Raw genomic sequence first — 26486 nt, 5'->3', positions numbered from 1 at the left:
GGAAATGTACTATGGACATGTGGTCGATGTTTAGAGATCTCTTGCAGGATGTTAAGGATAAATTTGTCCCGGTGAGGAAGATAAAGAGTGGTAGGGTGAAGGAACCATGGGTGACAAGTGAGGTAGAAAATCTAGTCAGGTGAAAGAAGGCAGCATACATGAGGTTTAGGAAGCAAGGATCAGATGGGTCTATTGAGGAATATAGGAAAGCAAAAAAGGAGCTTAAGGGGCTGAGAAGAGCAAGAAAGGGGCATGAGAAGGCCATGGCGATCAGGGTAAAGGAAAACCCCAAGGCATTCTTCAATTATGTGAAGAACAGAAGGATGACAGGAGTGAAGGTAGGACCGATTAGAGATAAAGGTGGGAAGATGTGCCTGGAGGCTGTGGAAGTGAGCAAGGTCCTCAATGAATACCTCTATTTGGTATTCACCAATGAGAGGAAACTTGATGGTGAGGACAGTATGAGTGAGGCTGATGTTCTGAAGCATGTTGATATTAAGGGAGAGGAGGTGCTGGCGTTGTTAAAATACATTAGGACGGATAAGTCCCCGGGGCCTGACGGAATATTCCCCAGGCTACTTCATGAGGGGAGGGAAGAGATTGCTGAGCCTCTGGCTAGGATCTTTATGCCCTTGTCCACGGGAATGGTACCAGAGGATTGGAGGGAGGCGAATGTTGTCCCCTTGTTCAAAAAAGGTAGCAGGGATAGTCCGGGCAACTATAGACCAGTGAGCCTTGTGTCTGTGATGGGAAAGCTGTTGGAAAGGATTCTTAGAGATAGGATCTCTGGGCATTTAGAGAATCATGGTCTGATCAGGGACAGTCAGCATGGCTTTGTGAAGGGCAGATCGTGTCTAACAAGCCTGATAGAGTTCTTTGAGGAGGTGACCAGGCATATAGATGAGGGTAGTGCAGTGGATGTGATCTACATGGATTTTAGTAAGGCATTTGACAAGGTTCCACATGGTAGGCTTATTCAGAAAGTCAGAAGGCATGGGATCCAGGGAAGTTTGGTCAGGTGGATTCAGAATTGGCTTGCCTGCAGAAGGCAGAGGTTCGTGGTGGAGGGAGTACATTCAGATTGGAGGGTTGTGACTAGTGGTATCCCACAAGGATCTGTTCTGGGACCTGTACTTTTCATGATTTTTATTAACGACGTGGATGTAGGGGTAGAAGGGTGGGATGGCAAGTTTGCAGACAACACGAAGGTTGGTGGTGTTGTAGATAGTGTAGAGGATTGTCGAAGATGCAGAGAGACATTGATAGGATGCAGAAGTGGGCTGAGAAGTGGCAGATGGAGTTCAACCCGGAGAAGTGTGAGGTGGTACACTTTGGAAGGACAAACTCCAAGGCAGAGTACAAAGTAAATGGCAGGATACTTGGTAGTGTGGAGGAGCAGAGGGATCTGGGGGTACATGTCCACAGATCCCTGAAAGTTGCCTCACAGGTAGATAGGGTAGTTAAGAAAGCTTATGGGGTGTTAGCTTTCATAAGTTGAGGGATAGAGTTTAAGAGTTGTGATATAATGATGCAGCTCTATAAAACTCTGGTTAGGCCACTCTTGGAGTACTGTCTTGGAAAGAGTACAGAGGAGATTTACCAGGATGCTGCCTGATTTAGAGAGTATGCATTATGATCAGAGATTAAGGGAGCTAGGGCTTTACTCTTTGGAGAGGAGGAGGATGAGAGGAGACATGATAGAGGTGTACAAGATAATAAGAGGAATAGATAGTGGATAGCCAGCGCCTCTTCCCCAGGGCACCACTGCTCAGTACAAGAGGACATGGCTTTAAGGTAAGGGGTGGGAAGTTCAAGGGGGATATTAGAGAAAGGTTTTTTACTCAGAGAGTGGTTGGTGCGTGGAATGCACTGCCCGAGTCAGTGGTGGAGGCAGATAAATTAGTGAAGTTTAAGAGACTACTAGATGGGTATATGGAAGAAGTTAAGGTGGGGGGGGGGTTATATGGGAGGCAGGGTTTGAGGGTTGGCACAACATTGTGGACCGAAGGGCCTGTAATGTGCTGTATTATTCTATATACTGTGTATTCTGTATACAGTAAATAGCAGGGATCCAAGAGATGTTGGTATACAAATGGACCTTGAGTCCAAGTTCCCAACTCCATCAGTGTCGTGATGAAAAGGTAATGAAGAAAACATTTGGAATGATTGTATTCATTGGCTGAGGTGTTTGTTGGGTAGAAGAGTTGAGCTGTCGTGTTGCAGCTGTGAAAACACTGGTTGATGTATTTGGAGTATTGTGTACAGTTCTGGTTGCCACATCACAGTAAGGTGTTTAGAGTGCAGTATAGATCATTATAGAGATTTATAAAATTGGGCATAAAAAGGGTAGATGGAGTATATTTCTTAGGATGGAGGCGGGTCTAAAATTAGAAGGAATTGTTTTAAAGGTGAATGGGAGGGTTTTTACACAAAGCTGGATGAGTATGAAACATCACACATCAAAGTTGCTGGTGAACGCAGCAGGCCAGGCAGCATCTCTAGGAAGAGGTACAGTCGACATTTCAGACCCTTCGTCAGGACTAACTGAAGGAAGAGTTAGTAAGAGATTTGAAAGTGGGAGTGGGAGATCCAAAATGATAGGAGAAGACAGGAGGGGGAGGGATGGAGCCAAGAGCTGGACAGGTGATTGGCAAAAGGGATATGAGAGGATCATGGGACAGGAGGCCCAGGGAGAAGGAAAAGGGGGAGGGGGGGACCCAGAGGATGGGCAAGGAGTATAGTCAGAGGGATGGAGGGAGAACAAGGAGAGTGAGCGAATGTGTGCATATAAATAACAGATGGGGTACGAGGGGGAGGTGGGGTATTAGCAGGTTAGAGAAATCAATGTTCATGCCATCAGGTTGGAGGCTACCCAGACGGAATATAAGGTGTTGTTCCTCCAACCTGAGTGTGGCTTCATCTTTACAGTGGAGGAGGCCGTGAATAGACATGTCAGGATGGGAATGGGATGTGGAATTAAAATATGTGGCCACTGGGAGATCCTGCTTTCTCTGGCGGACAGAGTGTAGGTGTTCAGCACAACGGTCTCCCAGTCTGCGTCGGGTCTCGCCAATATATAGAAGGCCACATCGGGAGCACCGGACACAGTATATCACCCCAGCCGACTCGCAGTGTTGCCTCACCTGGAAGGACTGTCTGGGGCCCTGAATGGTGGTAAGGGAGGAGGTGTAAGGGCATGTGTAGCACTTGTTCTGCTTACAAGGATAAGTGCCAGGAAGGAGATCAGTGGGGAGGGATGGGGGGGTCGAATGGACAAGGGAGTCGCGTAGGGAGCGATCCCTGTGGAAAGTGGGGGGGGGGAGGGAAAGATGTGCTTAGTGGTGGGTTCCCGTTGGAGGTGGCGGAAGTTACGGAGAATAATATGTTGGACCTGGAGGCTGGTGGGGTGGTAGGTGAGGACCAGGGGAACCCTATTCCTAGTGGGATAGCAGGAGGATGGAATGAGAGCAGATGTGCGTGAAATGGGGGAGATGCGTTTGAGGGCAGAGTTGATGGTGGAGGAAGGGAAGCCCCTTTCTTTAAAAAAGAAGGACATCTCCCTTGTCCTGGAATGAAAAGCCTCATCCTGAGAGCAGATGCAGCGGAGACGGAGGAATTGCGAGAAGGGGATGGCATTTTTGCAAGAGACAGGGTGAGAAGAGGAATAGTCCAGATAGCTGTGAGAGTCAGTAGGCTTGTAGTAGACATCAGTAGATAAGTTGTCTCCAGAGACAGAAAGATCTAGAAAGGGGAGGGAGGTGTCGGAAATGGACCAGGTAAACTTGAGGGCAGGGTGAAAGTTGGAGGCAAAGTTAATAAGGTCAACGAGTGCAGGAAGCAGTGCCAATGCAGTCGTCGATGTAGCGAAGGAAAGGTGGGGGAATACTCTCCTTTTTCTCCCTCTGACTGTACCCCTTGCCCATCCTCTGGGTTCCCCCCCCTCCCCCTTTTCCTTCTCCCTGGGCCTCCTGTCCCATGATCCTCTCATATCCCTTTTGCCAATCAGCTGTCCAGCTCTTGGCTCCATCCTTCCCCCCCTGTCGTCTTCTATCATTTTGGATCTGCCCCTCCCCCTTCCACTTTCAAATCTTTTACTAGCTCTTCCTTCAGTTAGTCCTGTTGAAGGGTCTCGGCCTGAAATATCGACTGCACCTCTTCCTAGAGACGCTGCCTGGCCTGCTGCGTTCACCAGCAACTTTGATGTGTGTTGCTTGAATTTCCAGCATCTTCAGAATTCCTCGTGTTTGAATATGAAACATAATGCCAGAGGAGGTGATAAGACAGATACAGTACAATGGAGCATATAAAGGGCATTTGGATAGCTACTTGGATTGGAGGGATGTGGTTGAATGAGATTAGCATAGATGGATATCGTGGTGGTCCCTTTTCTGCTTTGTGCAGCTTTATAGCTCTAATGTAAGAGAGAAATCGTAAGAGAAAGGAGAATCCTGAAACATTCTATAATAAGGAAAGAGGGGATTTCCTTGCAAATCAAATTGGTAATCTTTGTAAGGCCAGGTGACAAGTGAAAGGCCCTATGTGAATATTTATCGACAGTGGATTTACAAAGAAGGACAAGGAAGAAAGTGAGTTCATGGAGGGGTAAATGGATAATCTGGAGCAGGTGCATATTGAGAAGTGTCTGTTAAATAAATCCCTAGAGCCAGATGAGATGTATTCCATGTTTCTTTGGGAAGCAAGAGAGGAAATAGCCGCGGCTCTGAAGGAAATATTACCATCTTCAGCAGCCATAGTGAGGTGCTAAAAGACTAGAGGCTGCAAAGTCAAACCAAGGAGCAGCATATTCATGAGCTGTGTGTTGGTGGCAGAGAAATTATTGGATAAAGTCCAACAGATAGGGTTGGCTCAGATTTCTGTACACTTGCAAAGGCAGGGATAATTAGTGTGGATTTGGGCAGGTGAAATCCTGCCTCATTAGTTTGGCTGAGTTTCCTCCAGGTAACAAATGAGACTGAAGGTATGGCAATAGGTGTTGTATATATGGACTTTTAATAAGGCGTTTGAGGAAGTCCTGTTTGGTAGGCTGACCCTGAAGAGTAAAGTACACAAGAAGCTGGCTGATTGGATCCAAAATTGCCTTTATGGTGGTAGGTAGAAGGCAGTTGTGGAAGGATGCTTTTCTGATTGAAGATCTGAACAATGGTGGTTCATAGATCTCTTAATATCTCTTCTTTCAGTTAGTCCTGATGAAGGGTCTCGGCCCGAAATGTCGACTGTGCTTCTTCCTATGGATGCTGTTTGGCCTGCTATGTTCCACCAGCATTTTGTGTGTGTTGCTGGTGTTTCATAGAAATTGGTTTATGATAAATTGGACATGAATGCCAGAGGTATGATTGGTAGTTTATTTAGAATACAATGCAGAACAGGTCCTTCTGGCCCATTGAGCTGCACTGCCCTATCCTAATGGCAGGACGATGTCCAATGACCAATTATCCTAATGGCAGGACGTTGTCCAGTGACCAGTTAACCACCTAACTGGTACATCTTTGGAATGTAGGTGGAAACCACTACACCTGGACAAAAAGCCACATGGTCACAGAGAGAATGTACGTACTCCTTGCAGGCATTGAACTCCCGAGCTGTAATATTATTGCAGTAACTGATACACTACTGTGGTGTCCAGTTTGCAGATGACTTAAAAGATGGTGGTGTTTTGAATGGTAAGGAAGGATACCTGAGGCTTCAGCAGGATAGAGATATGATGGAGAGTTCAGCTTAGTGTTGGCAAATGGAATTAAATCTCAGCAACTCTGATATAATGTGCTTTGGGAAATCCAATAGGGGTAGGATATACGCAGTAAGGGGCACTAAGGAATGCTTGGTAACCTGAAAGTGCAGCAGAGCTAGATAGGGTGGTGGTGAAAAGGGCATATGGCATGCTTGTCTTCAAAGCTTGGGATAAAGGAAATTATAAAAAATGCTAGATTACAACTTTACAAAATACTGGTTAAGTAGTATTATGCAGTTCTGTTTGCCACATAATAGGAAAGATGTAATTGGCAATGAGAGTGCAGGGAAAGTTCACCAGGATGCCTAGATTGGAGAACTTTGGCATGGATGTGATAAGCCAAAGGGTCCATTTCTATGTTGTACAATTCTATTACTCTGTAGTATGCACACTATTTGTTGAAGTTGTATCTCTTGTATTTATTACACAATGTAAGTGTTCCAAAATACTGTAAAAACATGACATTCTGTACTGTTATCCAAAGATGCTGCCTGGCCTGCTGAGTTCCTCCAGCATTTTGTGTGTCTTGTTTGGCTTTCCAGCATCTGCAGATTTTCTCTTGTTTGTGATTTTGACTGTAAAAATGCCATTACAAAGTGATGGTCTCTCCTCAAATTTAATTACCAGGAGAATTTATTATTTTAGAACTGAGCCTGTTTTGCATTTATCAGTAATCATGACAAAAATATCATATTTTAAAATCACTAAAAAAATTCTTTTCACTTGACTGCATGTGGTTATATCTGTAAAGTCTCAATTTTTTTCAGTTTTGTGTGTTTCTTTTAAACAGTGTATTGATTTATGTGCTGCTTGGGCCATGATTCTTGACGATACACCCTTGTTTGACCCCACCTTGTTGAGTGAGCTGGACTGGAATCAAAATATGGTGAAATTCTCGCCTGAGATTTCCCCAGTGAGCCCAGGGGATGGACTCATTCTGAGGCCTCTCTGTACTGCAGACTTCAACAGAGGTACTGTTTAAGCTGTAAATCTATCAGTTGCCCACAGATGTATATTAATATGATTGCTTGTGAATGTTTGTAATTTTGACTGAAGTGTTCTACTTTTAGTCAAAGAATCCATTGAACTAGTTTTAAAAATGGGGTTGGCCATTTTTAAAGTGCTTTCTTACAGTCCAATTTTTTGAAATTATTTTGAATAGCAGATATTTTAAATAATGTTTATGCAAATAAGAATTTTTTCTGTCAGTTTATTTTTCATCTCCTTTTCCTATTCATATATTTAGCTCCTACTTGTGTTAAACCTTACTTCTAATTATTACTGGTTACCTGATGCAAGAACACACAGTACTAGGGAGGATAAAGCAACAGTTTTATTAGTAGCTGGCTACTAGAGAGAGCCCTCCTTAGGCACACACAGGGGGCCCATACCTGAGGTCTCTCTGCCCAAGCACAGAAACAGAGTTTTTAATACCATTTTTGTCACGTACACAGGAAGCAATTTTTTAACTACCCCCATAGTCACATACCCAACAACAGTGGTATTTTGAGACAAATAACCCTTAATCACCCTAAAAGGCAGTCAAGCTCAGACAACTGGGACAATGTGTGCAATGAGATAATTCCTCATTTTCAACCATTGTTCCACATGTTTGGAGACAAAGTATAATTAGATTATCACATCCTGACACCTGCAGGTGAGACGAGGATTGTGGGTACACATCGAACCTTTGTCTAACTTAGATGTGTTACAATTTATAGAACGAGCTTATGAGACAAAGAGCGCTTAGCTCAATTCTTGCGAAGCCATGTGTGTGACAGATGAGCAGAACTCAATCCACAAAACATAACATCTCCAAGATTGTCAGTCTGAAAGCAGCACAGGCGGATTACTCAGAACAGAACAAACAGAAGTCTGCAGCAATTTTAACTCATTATTTACAAGAGTCCAAAAATCTTTTCCCAACCCTGTAATATCTCACCTGAATCATGATACATATTGTAATCAGAAAATTTACTTGCAATCTTTCTTTGCTATTCCCATTAGCTACTTGCGATGCCAGATCCATATAGTTCTACTGAATTTTATTTCATCTGCGGAATAGCACATGTATTATGTACAATTTTTCTTGAACGCTCCTTTTGAGAAGAGGATTCTAGGGCTACAGTTGCCTACCCAATGAGTCACCTTGTATGTCCAACAAAACTCTAAATATAGGAAATAGCATGTCAGACAGATGTGATGCCCCCTTCACCATTCCCCATCCCTTTCCCCCCACCTCACCTTCTCACCTTGTCTCCTTGCCTGCCCTTTGCCTCCCTGTGGTGCTGCTTCCCCTTTCATGCCTTCTGTCCTCTCCTATTAAACTCCCCTTCTCCAGCCCAGTGTCTCTTTCACCAATCATCTTCTCAGCTCTTCCTTCACCCTCCTCCTGCTTTCACCTATTACCTTGTGTTTCTCCCTCCCATCCCCTCTCCTTTTAACTCTACTCCTCAATTTTTTTTTCTCTCTCCAGTCCTGCTGAGGGGTCTCGGCCCGAAACATTGTACTCTTTTTCCATAGATGCTGCCTGGCCTGCTGAGTTCCTCCAGGATTTTGTGTGTGTTGCTGGGATTTCCAGCATCTGCAGATTTTCTCTTGTTTGTGATTGTCCTTCCATCAACCATGTTGGGATTGCAACTTGAACACTACCATTGAAGTTTCAAAGATCATAGAAATTTATGACTGAGGAAAATATTTGGTCCATTGTGCCCATACCAAATGAAGAACTACTCTGACTCATCCAATTTTCCAGTTGTTAACTTGTTGACTTACAATTTGAAGTTCATCAACTGCTCGTTCATGTGGTTTTGAAATATAATGAGCAGTTTTACCATGCATCAAACTTTTAGACTATAAGCTCCAGACCCCACCAAGCTTGTATCTAAGAACATCTTTCTCCAATCCCCTGTGATCTTTATAACGATGACAAATCTGTGCCCCCGGTTGGTACTTCCTGTTGGTACAAACTGTTTACTTTATTTAAGCTTCTCGTAATTTTGTGTTTCAGCTTGTTCTCTGCTGCCTTCTTTCTAGAGAAAGGAACCCTAAGCCTTGTAACCTCTCATTGTAACTAAATTTCTCTGGACTGGGAAATATTCTCATAAATCTCCTCTATGGCTGCTATAAAGCTGTAATGGCAATGTTTCCTTTAACATGATAATGAACTTAATGGTAACTCCTGCTGTAATGTAACTCAATTTTAATTTTTACAGGCTTTTTCAAGGTACTTGCACAGTTAACGAAAGTAGGTGATGTTGAAGCTGAACAATTCATAAGTAAGCAAGCTAGCACTTTCATATATTGTCATATGTTTTACTTCAGTCCTCCAGTACTGTGAAACCTTTGTTTTAAATTGTCTGTAATCTGTTTTTGTTTCAAAGTATGAGGACAGTTTTTTTCAGTTTTCTATCATGCAGTTGTTTCAAGAAAAGTTGGGGCTACAGACCTTTAAGATTTGATGTAGTTATTGAATTGTTAGGTTTGTCACTTTAAATTTGATGGGGAGTTGGTTTTGGCAGTTTGATTAACATATATGTGGAAATTAAGCTGTGTGGGATTGAAAACATTAACAGTAGCATGATTTATAAAATAATAGGGATGACCATTCTTCAAACTAATGTAACTGTGCATCATCTGTCACGGATTAATAGTAGTCTACAGATTGGTCATGGATATAGGAGACTTAATTTTAGAGATAGCAAAGGTGTATTTTAGTTGATAGTGAGCAGCAGACCAGAAAGATGCAAACTGATTGGCAGGAAGCAAAGAGTGGGAATAAAAGAGGCCATTTCTGGTTGGCAGCCAATGACTAGTGGTGTTCCACAGGGGTCAGTGTTGGGACAGCTTCTTTTCACGTTTTGTGTCTATATCGGCTTTGTGGCCAAGTTTGCAGACAATATGAAGATGAGGCATTGTTCAGACAATACTTTGAGAATGTGCTGGCATTGGAGAGGGTCCAGAGGAATGATCTCAGAAACAAAAGGGTTAACGCATGAGGAGCATTTGACTGTGGGCCTGTACTTGCTGGTGTTTAGAAGAATGAGGAGGATCTCATTGATACCTATCAAATATTGAAAGGCCTAGATAGAATGGATGTGGAGAACATGTTTCCTATCATGGGGGAGTCTAGGACCAGAGGGCACAGCCTCAGATAGGGACCTTTTGTTAAAAGAAAGAGGAATTTATTTAGCCAGAGGGTGGTAGATTTGTGGAATTCATTGCCACAGACAGCATTGGAGGCCAAGTCAGTGAGTATATTTAAAGCAGAGGTTGATAGGTTCTTGATTAATCAGGACATCAAAGGTTATGGGGAGAAGGTAGGAGAATGGGGTTGAGAGGGTTAATAAATCAGCCATGATGGAATGACAGAGCAGTATTGAAGGGCTGAATCTGTCCTTAGGCAGATTACAAGCAAATGTATGGTAGATAAATAATGTATGGTGCTGCGCAGTTTTCTTTCTGTGTCACCCTGTCCTTTTCATCCCTGACCCCATTATTCATGTAGCTTAGAAATATTTTTGATATTTGAAATTTCAGAAGATTGCTTTCTGCTATGATTGAGTTGAGAGAATTTCCCTCGCCATTCCTCTCCAGAAAATGATGGCAGTTCACGAAATATGTGATCTCAACTAGTGTTTTTTTTTGTAATTCCCCAGTCACTAATTTTAGGAAGTTACCTTTCTTTGCCTGACGTGGGTAATGTGGGTAAAACTAACTAAGAAATTGTTTAAAATACAATTCTTTGATGGGTGTTTTGATGTTCTGCGCCCAAGTGTATAGTACTTATGATAACCAAATGTTGATTGAAGGTAAAATGGCTTGTAATATAGACCTGTGGCCATTATTTTTACTGCCTTTCTCCTAAAACTTTACAGAAAAGTTTGAACACATGAAGCAAACTGGAGATTACTATAATATTGTTGTTGAAGACACTCATGTCGGACAGGTCATTGCTACAGCAACATTAATAATTGAACATAAATTTATACATACCTGTGCAAAGGTAAGCCTTCAACTAGTATATTACAATATTGTTTTGTTAAGACCTAGAACCTGCTAATTACTGTTAATAAAATATTCAATGTATATTTGTTCTGCTGGCTCAATTGAATAGAATTAAATTTGGGCATTTTAGCTAAAAGTGAAGAATCTGATAGCCTACTGGAAGATATATTGATGAAATGACACGAATGTTTAAATTCCTTTTCCTTACCCTGCTTTCCTCCTAAACTTCCCCAATTGAAATGCAATGTAAATGTTTCTTGATAGTTCCTTTTTTTTTCAGAGTTTAATGCATAGTCTTTTATGTTCAGCTACTCAAGTAATGTTTAAAATGACTCACATATGTATATATATAGTTAATCTTAACTCTAGGCTACATCTAATGTGAAACCTTTTAAGAACTCAAGCCTTTTCTCCCCCCATTTATTTAGCGAGGGAGAATAGAAGAAGTTGTTGTTAGTGATGAACACAGAGGAAAGCAGCTGGGAAAATTGTAAGTACTTAAACCTAGTATGTAGTTTGATATTAAATGTTATTTTGGCTGAATCTATAAAATTATCTAGGTGTTTAGTTATCGACAACTTTGCCTTCCATAAGATGGCATGTAGCTTTATTTTCAGCTCCCCATCATTGTTCTTTGCTTTGACTTGCTCTTGATAAACTGTTGATTAAAGCTTATGCCCTCCCCAATGCATTTTGGTTTTCCTGTAGAAACCGGTATGTTTATTCCTACTCTTGAAAAGCATCTCAGAATGTACAGCAGTCTGATTTCTCATTTGCTAGAATGATATTGTAGTTGCAAAGATCTCAAGGTTGAATGGCAAAATTACAAGGAGTGACTTCTGGGTTACGAATCACCTGGATAAAGGAAATCTAACATAATATCAATTCTCCTATACATTTTTTAAAGCATTTGTCAAGCTAGTAATAGTCATAAAATATTTCATGGCATCTATTAATGGATAATATTAGGGTGAAAGAATTATAGAAACTATATGCCCAGTGATAGTAATGATAGCTATAGAAAATGGGTATTTCTGACTTGTGTAGAATTTGGAGTGTGGACAGTTGGAATATAACCCTTTGGCAATCTGGATATGGAATTAGTTTGCAGTTCAGGCAAAGATGCTTCAATTTGGGAGCTTATGGGCCAGATTTATATTCGCATATTTTTAGTAAATTGATATGCAAAGAATAAAGGTTCTCAGGACAGTGAAAGATATTTTATTGATCCCAAATGAAATTAGTGTCAAGGTAACATTACAAGTGCACACCAAACAAATATTAGAAGGGAAGAAAGAATAAAAAAGTTACCTTAAAAAAGAATTAATGTCCAGATTTAAAATCAAAGATTCCAAGGTCACCCTGATAAGATGCTAGTGCAAGAATTACAGTAATGGGTGCACGGTCACACCATCCAGATAAGAAGTGGTGGTAGTACTGCACAGGATGTCCACGATTGCAGGGTGTGATTAAATAGCGCTAAGTAGAGCTTAAACAGAGCTCTGGTAAATAGAAGTTAATAACAGTGTAACAGGAGGGGGTCATCACTTCCCTGGCTATAGGTTAACTCATTATAGAGCCTGATGGACGAGGGTAAGAATGACCTCATAGTGCTCTTTGGAGCAGTCTATAACTGAAAGTGCTCCTCTTTTCAGCTAAGGTGGCATGCAGAGGGTGAGAAACATTGTCCAGGATTTTCTGGAAGGTCCTTTGTTTTACCACAACCTCCAGTATGTCCGGTTTGACTCCTCTAACAGAGCCAGCCTAATTGGTTTATTGAGCCTATTGGCATCACCCAAGCTAATGCCATTGCCCCAGAACACCACCGCATAGAAGATTGTACTGGTGACAGCTGACTGACTGATACAATTGAGAGGCCTGCATACACTATAGAACTCAGTCTCCTCAGGAAGTAGAGGTGACTCTGGCCCTTCTTGTACACAGCCTGTGTGTTGCTGCTCCACTGAAGTATGTCATCCAGGTGCACCTCCAGGTACTTGTAGGTCCTCATCGTCAATAGTAACAGAACAGTGCAGGTTGGATCTTCCTAAAGTCCATCACCATCTTCTTTGTCTTACTGATGTTGAGCTGCAGATGATTCAGTTTGCACCATTAAACAGACCAGGGCCCTGTATTTATCCTCCCATCCTCGCTATTGTTAAGTCATCAGAGAATTAATGCAGAATGTGTGACTCAGTTTTATCTAAAGTCCAAGGTGTACAGGATAAACAAGAATGGAGCCAATACAGTCCCCTGTGGGGCCCCAGTGCTGCTTTTATTGCCATGTCTGACACACAGCTCTGAAGTTGCACAAACTGTGGTCTGCCAGTAAGGTAGTCCATTATCCAGGGTACAATTGAAGTGCCAGCTTGCATTGAACGGAGCTTTCCTTCCTCCCCCACCCCACTAGCAATGAGAGCTGTTTGGTATTGAAGGCACTTGAGGAATCAAAACAATACTGAAATTCTTACAAACAAGTGCTTTTTAAATCCAAACTTCCTATTTATCTTGTCTTTCCTTTTATTTCCTGTTTTCAAGCTTCATTGATGCCACACATTTTGATTTCTCACTTTAAGTAGTTGTAATTCTTCATAAGTAAATTCCTAAAACTAATATCACCTAAAGGTAGAAGTCGCCTTCCCCTTTAGCTTCAGCCTCTAATTATTCATTGTGTCTCTATTAATTCCACTGCTTCTGATAGTAAATCTTGGTGTGTTAGCATACCACTTGCTGCACAACTGTTCAATACAAGTTGGTCTTAAACACAGACTAATTTCTAGGCAGCAATTATGATGGACCCTCAGGCTTAGTTATCTGAGGGTGTGAAATGGAAATAGAATTTTTTTTCCTCTCCATTTGTAATCTGTTTCAGACCCTACTCTAGTGGTCGCCAACCTTTTTAAGCCCAAGATCCCCTACCTCCGCCTTAGTGAAAGGCAAGATCGACCTACTAAATCGGTTAGTCACACGCATGTGCACCAGGCAGAAAAGACCGGAAGTGAAACCCTGCAACCCGGAAACAACCTCTCTTTACAAACAGCTTTCCATAGCAGGAATATTGCTATAGAAACATAGAAAATAGGTGCAGGAGTAGGCCATTTGGCCCTTCGAGCCTGCACCGCCATTCAGTATGATCATGGCTGATCATCCAACTCAGAACCCTGTACCTGCCTTCTCTCCATACCCCCGATCCCTTTAGCCACAAGGACCATATCTAACTCCCTCTTAAATATAGCCAATGAACTGACCTCAACTGTTTCCTGTGGCAGAGAATTCCACAGATTCACCACTCTCTGTGTAAAGAAGTTTTTCTTCATCTCAGTCCTAAAAGGCTTCCCCTTTATCCTTAAACTGTGACCCCTCATTCTGGACTTCCCCAACATCGGGAACAATCTTCCTGCATCTAGCCTGTCCAATCCCTTTTAGAATTTTATACGTTTCAATAAGATCCCCCCTCAATCTTCTAAATTCCAGTGAGTATAAGCCTAGTCGATCCAGTTTTTCATCATATGAAAGTCCTGCCGTCTCAGGAATCAATCTGGTGAACCTTCTTTGTACTCCCTCTATGGCAAGAATGTCTTTCCTCAGATTAGGGAACCAAAACTGCACACAATACTCCAGGTATATTACTATTATCATAATTAGTATTACTTATTTTTATAATGCTCACATTACTACACCTTTAAATCTACGTTTCATTATTTAATTTTATTTCAACACAAAAAATAAATGAATAAAAATTGACTGTTGCACTCAGTGTGATGACTGGGGCTGAATACTTTCTGCTAGTTCCCTGAAATTTGGCTCATAACTACAGACAGCCAGTTTGAGACGGTCTGTGAGGTGTCTGTCAATAAGACAGTTCGTGAGGTGTCTGTCAGTAAGACAGTTCCTGTGCTTGGATTTCATAATTTTCATCTGTTGCAGCACAGCACCCTCGCAAACCTGACAGACTGAATGTTGAATCTGCCACGTTGTTCAGGTGTTTTGTATTGGTAAACTGTTACTGAGACACTAGTATAAGTTTCAGAGGTACGCAAGATAATGACACCACTGTTTTTTGTTTCCCAGTTACTTACATTTGGGGAATGTTGGAATTTAAAGGGGGAGAAGTGCTCTAATGTGAGCATTAGAAAGATAAGTTACTACAAATTAGGATAATGGTAATATAGCAATACCCCCACTATGGAAAGCTGTTTGTAAAGAGAGGTTGCTTCCTGGTTGCGGGGGTTTTACTTCCAGTCTTTTCTACCGCGGTGCATGGTGGGGCAGCTACACACATGTGCACTGGGCAGAAAGAACGGAACTAAAACCCCACAACCCGGAAACAATCTCTCTTTACAAACAGCTTTCAGTAGCGGCAGTGTTGCTATATTACTGTTATCCTAATTAGTATTACTTATTTTTATAATGCTTACATTACAACAGTATTTGTGTATTTATTTTTCTTTTTTTTTTGGAGATCTACTGGGAAAGTCTCAAAGATCGACCGGTTGGCGACCACTACCCTACTCCATATTCCCCACTAGATCTTGTGACTCTGGAAAAAGGAGGAATGGATAGTTTGTATGCACAAGTCATGCCATGTTAGATTGGGATAATTTGGAAGGGCCTACTGAGCTTTTCATTTTTCCGTATAGTAGGTTGATGTCCCACAAGTCCTTGATTATTCTGCATATATTGTATCTAACAGGGATACAAAAATGACTTAATTGTCGCATCGTTTATTCTGTGCATTTGTGAATGTTAGGCGTATGAAGTGGCAGTACTTTCAGGTCTGCTTGATGTTTTTTCTCTTCCCCAGGCTTGTATCATCTATTCTCATTTGATTATATATGCTCTCAATATTACCAAGATGAATAAATAAAAATGTACTCATATGATTTGAATGACTAATCTTCATCACAAGACTTCAGGATTGTGAAAAGCAGTTAATTTGAGGTTTAGGTGTTCTGTTTAATGTTTGGCTGCCACCATGCCATTATCCATAAATGCCTGCTATTTTACTTCTAAAGAAGAAAGCCCTTAACTCAGAGTGGAGTCGTCGTGACGGCATTTTTTTTTTTTAGCAGGCTTTCTTATTTTTACGAGGCCGAGTTGCTCAACCCAGTACGGATGGAAAGCATGCAAGGGAGCCTTCGCTCCGAAGTCCGGTGCTGATGCCACTATGCCACCAGCCAGGCATATTTTACTTCTGTAGCTTATTAATACAGAGCTATGGAGCAAAATCTAGGCTTAATATACAATTAGCTCACTTTGGCTAAATGTGCTCACAACTTAATTGACCTCTGTGCATCTAGTTTAAGCCTGGGGAATCATTCAACATTGACTTTGACATTTTGTATGTACAGTTGTAAGAAAAAGTTTGTGAACACTTTGTAATTAACTGGTTTTCTGCATTAATTATAAAATGTGGTCTGATCTTTATCTAAGTCACAATAGACCAGCAGAATCTGCCTGAACTAATAACATGCAAACAATTCTACTTGTCGTCAGCACTGAGTACACCATTTAAATCACCAGTCTAGGTTCAAAAAAGAATGTGAACCTGCAGGGTAATGCCTTCTACAAAAGCTATTTGGAGTGAGGTGTTCCAATCAATGACATTTAGAGGTGGGGGTTGTAGAGGTTCCTTGCTATAAATTGTCTACAAATGGAGGAAATTCAGTACTGTGACTACTCTCTGTAGGAGTGGGCATCTTGCAAAGATCACACCAAGAGCCCTACGTACAATGCTGAAGGAGGTGAAAGGGTAATAACAAAAGACCTGCAGAAATCTCTAAATTTGCTAAAGTCTCTGTCATGTGTTCACTATAAGAAAAGTACTGAACGGAAATGTTCATGGAAGTCACTACTGAGGAAACCACAGCTCTTGGATTGATTGATTGATTTATTTATTTAATATATAAAATTGCTCCACGTCTTGAGATTGCAAAAGATCACCTGGATGTGTCTCAATGCTTCTGGGACAATGTGGACAGATGAGACAGAAGTTGAACATTTTGGCAGAAATAAACATCGCTTTGTTTGGAGGAAAAAAGAACACTGCATACCAACACCAAAACCTCATCCTAACTGTGAAGCATGGTGGAAGAGGCATCATGGCTTGGGGCTGCTTTGATGCTTCAGGGCCTGGACAGCTTCCAATTGTGAGGGAACAACGAATTCAAAATTGTATCAAGCATCACCTGAAGCTTAAAAGTTGGATGATGCAACAAGACAATATCAGAAATAACAGAATGGTTTTAAAAAGAAGAAAATTTGTGTTTTGGAATGGCCAAGTCAGAGTCCAGACCTTAAGTCCAGAGTCTTGTCATCTTCAGAAGTTTTCGGATGACTCTGCTATAGTTGGATGCATCAGCAAGGGAGATGAGGTTGAGTACAGGGCTACGGTAGGAAACTTTGTCACATGGTGTGAGCAGAATTATCTGCAGCTTAATGTGAAACAGACTAAGGAGCTGGTGGTAGACCTGAGGAGAGCTAAGGTACCGGCGACCCCTGTTTCCATCCAGGGGGTCAGTGTGGACATGGTGGAGGATTACAAATACCTGGGGATACGAATTGACAATAAACTGGACTGGTCTAAGAACACTGAGGCTGTCTACAAGAAGGGTCAGAGCCATCTCTATTTCCTGAGAAGACTGAGGTCCTTTAACATCTGCCGGACGATACTGAGGATGTTCTATGAGTCAGTGGTGGCCAGTGCTATCATGTTTGCTGTTGTGTGCTGGGGCAGCAGGTTGAGGGTAGCAGACACCAACAGAATCAACAAACTCATTCATAAGGCCAGTGATGTTGTGGGAATGGAACTGGACTCTCTCACGGTGGTGTCTGAAAAGAGGATGCTGTCTAAGTTGCATGCCATCTTGGTCAATGTCTCCCATCCACTATATAATGTACTGGGTGGGCACAGGAGTACATTCAGCCAGAGACTCATTCCTCCGAGATGCAGCACAGAGCGTCATAGGAAGTCATTCCTGCCTGTGGCCATCAAACTTTACAACTCCTCCCTTGGAGGGTCAGACACCCTGAGCCGACAGGCTGGTCCTGGACTTATTTCATAAATTACATATTACTATTTAACTATTTATGGTTCTATTACTATATTATTTATAGTGCAACTGTAACGAAAACCAATTTCCCCCGGGATCAATAAAGTGTGACTATGACTTAACCCAATTGAGATGCTGTGGCATGACCTGTTCATGCAAGGATCCCGGAAATATTAATGAACTGAAACAGTTTTGTATGGAGGAATGGCCTAAACTTTCTCCCTGCTGTTGTGCAAGTTTAATCAGCAGCTACAGGAAACGTTTGGAGGATATTTCTGTTAAAGGAGGTACTACCAGTTATTAACTACAAGGGTTCACATACTTTTTCTAGCCTGGACTGTGAATGATTAAACAATGTATTTAATAAAGGCATGAAAAGTACAATGAGTGTTTCATTTATTGTGTTTGTCTATTTTTGTCACCTTAGATGAAGGTCAGACCACATTTTGAGTTATTGATGTAGAAAAACATAATTGCAAAGGGTTCACAAACTTTTTCTTGCAGCTGTATGTGGATAGGATTATATTTGAATCCCAGCAGACCACTTTCATCTTTTAAGGACTGATTAGTTCAGGTGATAAGGTGGTTGTTAGTTCTTGAGGAATGGCAACCCAGTAAAGAACAAAATATGACAGTGGCAACACCTGAACTCCTAAATATATTGAAATATTATGATCATATTACAATTCCCTTGTTTTTATGGTATTACCACAGTCCTATTGCATTTGACTTGCTAAATGATCTTCTCATATTCCAAAATTATCCCTCCTGTATTTAGTTTCTTAATGAAGAAATTATTCTTGTTAAAGTACCTCAAATTAAAGTTAATTATGGTTACCTTAAATATTTGCCTTGAATTTGAATTATTTATGAAATTATAAGTACATATTTCATGTTAATCTACCTCCATATTTCCTAGAGTAATTCCTTAATTTAAGGAATGACTCTTTTATGTACAATTGAACATGATTCGTGTTTCTAAGCTCCTGATTTTTGCTGTTCTGTTACTATAGGTTAGTTGCAGCCCTTACACTTCTCAGCAAGAAACTCAACTGCTACAAAATTACTTTAGAATGTCTACCAAAGAACAAAGCCTTCTATCAAAAATTCGGTTTTAAAGTTACAGAAGAGCTTTACATGCAATGCAGATTTTTTGACTGATATTTGCTGAATGAGATTTGTATTTCTAGGAGGATTTTTTTTTTGGGGGGGGAATCTAATTATAAAGTTTATTTAGTACTGGCAAGATGTGTAGTATATTCCAATACAATTAGCAATGTTTACCTGTTTCATGGTACCAAGAATGTAGCTGAAATTTAATGATGTCTTTTTCTTAAACTAAGCAGTCTTGTAGGTGATGGGGGGGGGGGGGGGGAACTGCAGCATGGTAAACTTTAGCTCAAAGGAATATGAAAAGCACTAGTTTTGTGAAAAAAAAACTGTTTCTTAGAAGTAGCAATGGAAATAATTGTACCAAAGGACTTTTTTGTTCAAAACAGGGCACTTCTATGCATCTATTTTTGTTCTTTAAGCGACTTAACTTATAATTGTACCTGTTATACTGCTCTGGGGTCCAAGTTTAAATGAAAATGCAGCTATATATCTCTTGGAATCAATTCTACTTTAAGTTAATGTGAAAATTGCAGAAAACTTTGAGCGCAATTCTGTTCAGTCCCAGGGTGTCAAAGAATCTTGTGACACTGCATGGATCTTGTGGGCACTTTACAATTTGAAGTGGAGATTTTAAGTGCTTTGTGTAGGTGTTTTCAATTTTTTTTTATATATTGATGAGATTTTCATTAGCATGTGAAGCCATGCCTTTATGGAGCTCCGTATACTGACCTGACAAAGTGACTTGTCTACTTTGCTGCTGATCCGATCATAACAAGGTGCAGGGTAACTAAATCTAGGTATTAAAATTGTACATCAATGTAATTTATGAATCAGGTCAGATTTTAATTCATCTTGTAATTAAAATTAATCCAAAGCACACATTTTATATTGTTTACGGAAGAATATTGTATCTTGTTTGTTTGCATATGTAAATGCTATATTTGTATGAACTTCATGAGTATCACCTCATGGAGCAGGTGATAATTAATTTTACCCATGTTTTCTCAATGTAATCTCAAATTTTATCTACAAAATTAGGTACAACAGCTAATTCCTCCCTAATTTTTATGGAATTAGCATTATAGTTCTATGCATATTTGGAACTGCTTGATGACTTTTTTTAATCCATGTTTAAAACAAAATATTTTTAGTTGCAATGGAGCCAATGACTTAAATTTGATATCCCTACTGAATTTGAGATTACATGAGGAAAATGTATTTGCCCTAAAGTTTGTTATTGAAATCTGTACAAAGTTTTGTAAATTAAAGCTGTTAATTTTTTCCTGTGTTTTATAAATTCAGCATGAAATGGAAATGCTTAATTTAATCCCCATAATGTACAGTTACAGATAAAATATGCAATATCTTTGAAATACTGAAATAACAATTGGACTTTTAAAGTGCATAAATGTATGTAGTTTATAGCTTGTCAAAGCACTATATTTCCAATAGGAAAATAAGATTTAAGAGTAAAAATTGTTACAGTGAAAATAAAGTTTAATTTTGAGTTTTTTGGCTGAATAGTTAAGCTCTGCTTTTGTACTACTGTGTCTGTTAAGTTATAGAAACCTGGTACTTTTTAATGTGGGCATGTTTATGTACTAATGGTTGGTGAAAAATGCTATAAAATTCTATGTATGCTGAATTTCTTTACTATTTAACAGGACCAAGGCAGCATATTTCAGCCTTATTTTGTTCAATGATCCTTTAATGGAGCAAAACAAAATCTTGTAATTTTGAACAAGAGAAACTCTACAGATGCTGGGAATTCCACCAGCATTTTGTATGTGTTTCTTATTTTTTTTTAAAGTATCTATTACATGAAACAAACAAAATGTGTGCTTTTTGGAATTTATGGCTGCTCTTTAGGACAGTTTTAATCTAGAGATGGTTATTTTATTTAATTTTTTTCAATAACTTTAGTATTGGGTAAATTTTTATTGTATTTATTTAATTGTATCATTGTGCAAAGGGCAAATAAAATATCTAACTATTGGTATAATTGTAAATATATACACATTTGAAATTTAGAGAAATTGAAGTTTTACAGTTGGTGACATTAAGTGGAAAAGAAAATGCAAGGTGCAGGATACACCATTAAACTTTAACTCATCTTGAGGAATAGTTGAGGATTAATTAAAAATAGGATGTAGTTAGAATACTAACAAACTAATCAGAAAAAAAACTTTATTGAAAGTTTTAATAAATTACACAAAAAGATTAACACTTTGTAACATAAATTGCATGTATGGGTCTGACATCAAGCACACAGTGCATTATTTCCCTATCAAACTTACATACAATCAAAATTCAAGTATCAAAAGTGCATCAATGTATTAGCACATGCGTACTTATTAACTGTCAAAATGGCAGTCCTGGTAAAAAAAAAAGTAAAATTAGCATATGAAGACTTGTAAATCCATCAAAAAATCATTTTGCTCCACTTCCCGGTCAGAATTAAATCACTATTATACAATTTCACAGGCATATGTTGCTCCAGGTTGTTCTCAAAGGGCAAGTTTTCTGTTCCAGCATCACTTCCTCAGAAGTAGCCAGACAAAGCTGAGAAATGGAAATAAAGTAAATGTGCTGTGTAATATCAACTTCTAGTATTCATAATCTTCAATAACACTTCATCCTCCTATTCACTTATATTTAATACAGCAATCATGTCCAGTACAAGCAATTCTGTAGTTACAGGTTACCCATTATGAGCTACAGCCACCTGCATACTTGAAAAATCATCATCATCCTCCAGTGTTCTTTTCAATGTTCCTAAGTAAAACAAAATGGATGTCATTATTACACAAGTCACATTCTTCAATGACAATTTAAATATAACAGTGCATTCCAATGCACATTTAATATATACATTAAAACTTAAGAATTTATGGGTGGTAGTCCCATAATTGACATGATTCCACCCATTTACATTTTTAATGAAAGTTAGTTTTTGTTAAATTGTTATTTTGAAATAAACATTAGTAAAATGATATTCAATTATAAACCAAAAATACTGATACCAAGGATAGTCCAACATATTACAAAGTGCCATCAGAATGATCACAGTGGAAGGATGAAGGTGAATTCCATCTTGATTAACAGGATATTATATATTGTCACAAGTCAAAATTAGACAGTCATTGAGGGTTGTCCCTAAGAAGGTACAAATATTATAATTTCCAAAAAGAGGCGCATAATTAAGTTTTCTGCCCTGGAGTCTGAATGGGCACCTTGGACATCCAACCAATGTTCTTGAAGGAAATGTACAGTAATTGAGTGTATTGGAATATGCTCCATCTATTTAGGTAAGTGCTTTTCCCACAACATTTAATACCTGATAGAATCCAGAATAAAGCAGTGATAGATTGACCCTCCAGAAACTATGTCCAATACCAACCAGTACAGCACTGCTGCCACAAATACCACTAGAAATTCAATGCATCAACTTGCCAAGATTTTCATGATGACATATCATAATCTCTAGCATCTACAGCTAATGCAGGAAGAATATCCAAACATATCCATACAGAACACCACCTTTTCCAGAGAATTTAGGATTGGGTAATAAATAATGGTGAACCTTGATGCTCAGTTTCCACAAACATGAGAAAAAGGGTTAGTACTTTTCAGAATATTCTTGTAGAGGAAGACCTTCTTCTTAGCTTGTGACTTATTTGGTATAGAATTCAGTAATATTTTTGTCATGGTTATTGATCAACAACCGGATAACTGATTTGATTGTTGGTACTGTTCTGACTTGGAGACGTCATTTAAGCCAAAGTGATAGGCATACAGAATCATTTCTCAGTTGATCAACTTCAATTACATAGCTTATTCGGTAATGAACCTGGGAGTGTTACACTTTTTCCCATGTCTAATCTACTGCAACAGAAGCTCAAGAATACTTTGCACATTAACATTACCATAACTGGCATTGTTTTTGCATATGTGAAGGATCCAGTTGAAATCTCTAAACTTCTTTTGAGGAAAACATTAAATAAAACCAGAAACAAAGTTGAAAATTTTACACATTATTAACTGCAGACAAAAAGGGAAGCAAGATGTGTCCTTGTAGCAATGATAACAAAGGTGGCCATTCATGGCTCAGCCAAGTTGTTTAGTTTACTATATACATAGAATGAGGATAACAAAACATTTTTCAGCTTACAAGCCTGGTTAGATTCTTGATAGGAAATACTATGTCATAACAGGTTTTTGAAGTTAATTATCTCCAGATTTACTAAATTGACATTTTTTTCAATGTGTGTTAAAAACTTCCCGTAGACTGCCAAATCAGCTTTTTTTTTAAAAAAACGAAGCAAGTTATTTATCTTTGAGGAAAGTGTTAGATTCTTGATCTGATGAAGGGTGTACACATTGAAAGAAAGACTATCCTACAAGTAAATCCACTTCATTATAGCATCGTCCACAGCCATCGAACTCGGTGGTGTCTTAGAGAAGGAAAATGAAAGCTTTTACAGATCTAAACAGGAATCTCTGGATCATCCACCATTAATCTGGGATTTTGATTGATGTAAACCGAGAAAGAATCAACAGAAATTCTAAGTTAAAAAAGTCTAATCAAATGCTTACAGCCATAAACAAGCACCATGTAAACAGTTGACTGAATAACAAAGCACTATTGCATGGGTTTAAGTGCAGAAATTACTGCCAGTAGGAGCCTTGCAGGTACTGTTGAGTTTGGCATAATGAAGCAATATCCGTAGAGCAACTGACATTACTCAAAAATATATTTTCACACAAATGAATCAATTCTATATGTTCAAGCAAACATCTTGCTAATCTTTGTGTTGAGATGGCCACACCAGATGTATGGTCTGCAGAAGTCAACAGCCATTGAGAACTAGGAAATACCCTACCTAACACTTTTGTGTGAATACCATCAGCAGAAGGATTGCCAGCAGTTAAAAGGAGATGGCCTTCTCAGGGCAATTAAGGATGGGTGATAAATGCTGCATTTCCAGTAGCGCTCACATCCTGAGAACAACTAAAAAAGGAAAAGATTGTGTTGCATTTACATATAGATTATATATCTATTACCAACCATACAACAGAACAAGAATATTTCCAAAATCAAATCAGAGATCGTATCACTGGAAGACTAGATGCTTAAGCCAGCAGCAATTGAAATAATGAACAACTCCTTATGAAATCAGAACTGCCAGGTCAAAGTTTACAATGACAATCTTTAGAAAGATTGTAATCAAAGGCTTGGTATGCAGCTTCAGAATTAAATCCTAAGGAGGAAATGAAGCAAATTACGCAAAACTTTTCATATCCCTTTCATAACTGATGACACATGAGGATTTTCATCAAGAGCCCTTCTATGAAGAAACAGGAACAATGCAGTATAGGTAGATATTTTACTGTCCAGTACAAAACCAAGTTCAGCAGACACTGGTTCCATTATGAATTCTCAGCGATTTACAATTTCTACTTTGCATTATACAGTATATGCTTTAATCATGAGAGGCTTCCTGGAAAACAAAGGCGTCCAATTTAAATAAAGAGGCCCTTTGGCCAAAGGAAGGAAATAATGAAAACCAAACCATAAAACAGAAACTTGAAGATTTTGAACAAAGGAGCTAATTTAATAATAGGATAACATGGCCCTCCCAAGGAACAAGAAGGGATTGCCACTATTGAATACAAGAACACTTCAGCACTAATAATTTCACCTTCAGACTGAAAGGATTAAATTCTCATCTTCATGCTTAATTCTGATTAGAGGAGCTGTCTCTCAAGTACAGTAAACGGTCCTGTTCTTTTCACTCAAGGCACAGAATCAGAACTGGTTGTGGCTCACCAAAAGACTGCTGCTGACGCCAACAAGAAAAGTTCTTTTTATAACATTCAGGAAGGAAAGAAATGAGCATATTGCCAACAAAGTATTAAAGAGTAAATTATCTCCAAATTTCCCAGTTGTCAGCTTGTGATGTTCTGCAATACATCGAAAATACTGAAAAGAACAACTACTAAGAACTTTTCAGGAATGTGTTGCTTTTTTTCTTTCCCAGGTGGTTCTCTGACTTGAGTTGTTGCAACATTGATCCTTTATATCAAATGTAATTAAACAGACCATTTGTGAGTTGTATTTCGGTTATTTCCCAAGTCCTAGCTATTTTCACATTTTTGGCATTCTAATTACTATATTTTAATGGTTTTAAAAACCCTACTCACTAAAGAAAGTATTTATTCAAAGTGTCGTTTGCACAATTTTAAAATGGTATTTTAAATAAATATTTACCAACGTCTTTAAATTCCATAACATAAACTTCAGTGAACATAATCATTTTTATCAATTACTAACCTTGTGCAGAAACAGATCTGCCCAGTTGGAGTGGTGACATCATCTTTATTGTCAATTTTGCTAAATAAATGGCTTCGTATTCCTATTTATAGAACAGTTTTTGAGTCAGTTTTTTAAGCTTTCAAATAAATTTAAAACATCTAGTTAGCACATCTTAATACATCTTGCTTATATTCTCCAGAATTCCCTGAAAAATAACATGCATCAACAATGCAAAATATTACTGTCCAATCAGCTATCAACTTCTGGTGAGCAAGAGAAATGATGTAAATTATCTGTTACTAGATTATTTGTTACTCCACAAAAGGTAGCTTCACACAATCTATCCTGCTTTTAATCTCTCACATGACCTTCATAAAGTTGTCCTATTTGCATATTAATACTTACTAAATATAACAGAAACACAATTCATCGTGCAAAAACCCTTTCAATAATAGTCACTGTTAGTCACTTCATTTAGTGCCTCTTGCCCAGAAAGTGAATTACAAATGGAAACTCAGTCTTCAGGTTGGGAATCATCAAATTTCACTCTACCTTTGTGTGAGAGAGAGCCTGTTGAGATATTGAAGTGTTGGGACGGACAGTAGTTTTTGATGGACTGCAGATCGTGGTCTCTGGGGGCTTGCGTGGTGAGTGGTGGGGAAGGACACCTGATGGTTTTTTTTTGCTGGAACAAGTGAGGGAGGGAAGACTGCTTTGCTGCTTCTTGTGTGTGGAAAGGGGAGAGGGGCTTTGGGGTTCTAACGTTTTTCTGTCATTCAATCTTTGGGTTTTTTTCTCCTGACATTAAATTGAACCATTAAACCATTAAACATTTCCTCCCTTTTAATCTATGTTTCTTCCCCTCTCTATTTTCCTTTGACCAAATTATACACTCAAGAATTTCAGATTGTATTTCCTCTCAGTACCTTGTTTAAGATTTAAGTAATCCATTCTAATTTACCAGCTATTTCAGTGCTTTCAGTTTTGTCTTTCTCATAATTAAAGTTTTGTTTTGGTCTAAAAATTAATAGAATTGCAGACACTGCATTTGTTTCAAATATGACAATGCTGGAAACACTCAGCAGGTTAGGCAGCATCTGTAGAAAGGAAACCAATTAACATTTCAGATCAGGACCCTTCATTTGAACTGGGAAATGGCAAAAATAAAGTTCATTGCAGGCATGAGGAATAGGACTTCAATACTGAATCCTCCAATCTCCAATAACTTGTTTTTTTCTGTCTATATTAT

At 39.1% G+C, this 26486-nt stretch overlaps 2 protein-coding genes across 8 annotated transcripts in view; one reads left to right on the top strand and one right to left on the bottom strand.

Moving 5' to 3' along the window:
* Positions 1–20912, top strand: part of gnpnat1 (glucosamine-phosphate N-acetyltransferase 1) — a 30788-nt gene extending 9876 nt beyond the window's left edge. For 3 of the 5 annotated variants that reach the window (XM_063048939.1, XM_063048949.1, XM_063048932.1), the window contains exons 2-6: positions 6540–6720; positions 8965–9027; positions 10627–10754; positions 11185–11246; positions 18822–20912. In XM_063048939.1, the coding sequence (XP_062905009.1) occupies positions 6567–6720; positions 8965–9027; positions 10627–10754; positions 11185–11246; positions 18822–18969 (555 nt within the window). In that variant the 5' untranslated portion in view covers positions 6540–6566 and the 3' untranslated portion in view covers positions 18970–20912. Of the gene's footprint in view, positions 1–6539; positions 6721–8964; positions 9028–10626; positions 10755–11184; positions 11247–15825; positions 17851–18821 lie in introns of those variants that run through there. The other 2 variants (XM_063048971.1, XM_063048959.1) reach the window with 2 other exon arrangements.
* A 220-nt stretch (positions 20913–21132) lies between these two features.
* The window catches only part of styx (serine/threonine/tyrosine interacting protein), a 48063-nt gene continuing 42709 nt past the window's right edge, over positions 21133–26486 (bottom strand). Inside the window, exons 10-12 of one of the 3 annotated variants that reach the window (XR_010018055.1) lie at positions 25256–25337; positions 23805–23932; positions 21133–21696 (exon numbers count right to left, since the gene is read on the bottom strand). Coding sequence is in view for 2 of the 3 variants with exons in the window: in XM_063048916.1 (XP_062904986.1) it covers positions 21623–21696; positions 25256–25337 (156 nt within the window). In the remaining variant the exon portion in view is untranslated. The remainder of the gene's footprint in view (positions 21697–23804; positions 23933–25255; positions 25338–26486) is intronic. The other 2 variants (XM_063048916.1, XM_063048907.1) reach the window with 2 other exon arrangements.

The sequence above is a fragment of the Mobula hypostoma genome, chromosome 1 (genome assembly GCF_963921235.1).
Source record: "Mobula hypostoma chromosome 1, sMobHyp1.1, whole genome shotgun sequence".
NCBI lineage: Eukaryota > Metazoa > Chordata > Chondrichthyes > Myliobatiformes > Myliobatidae > Mobula > Mobula hypostoma.
This window is presented reverse-complemented; position numbering and strand designations above follow the sequence as displayed.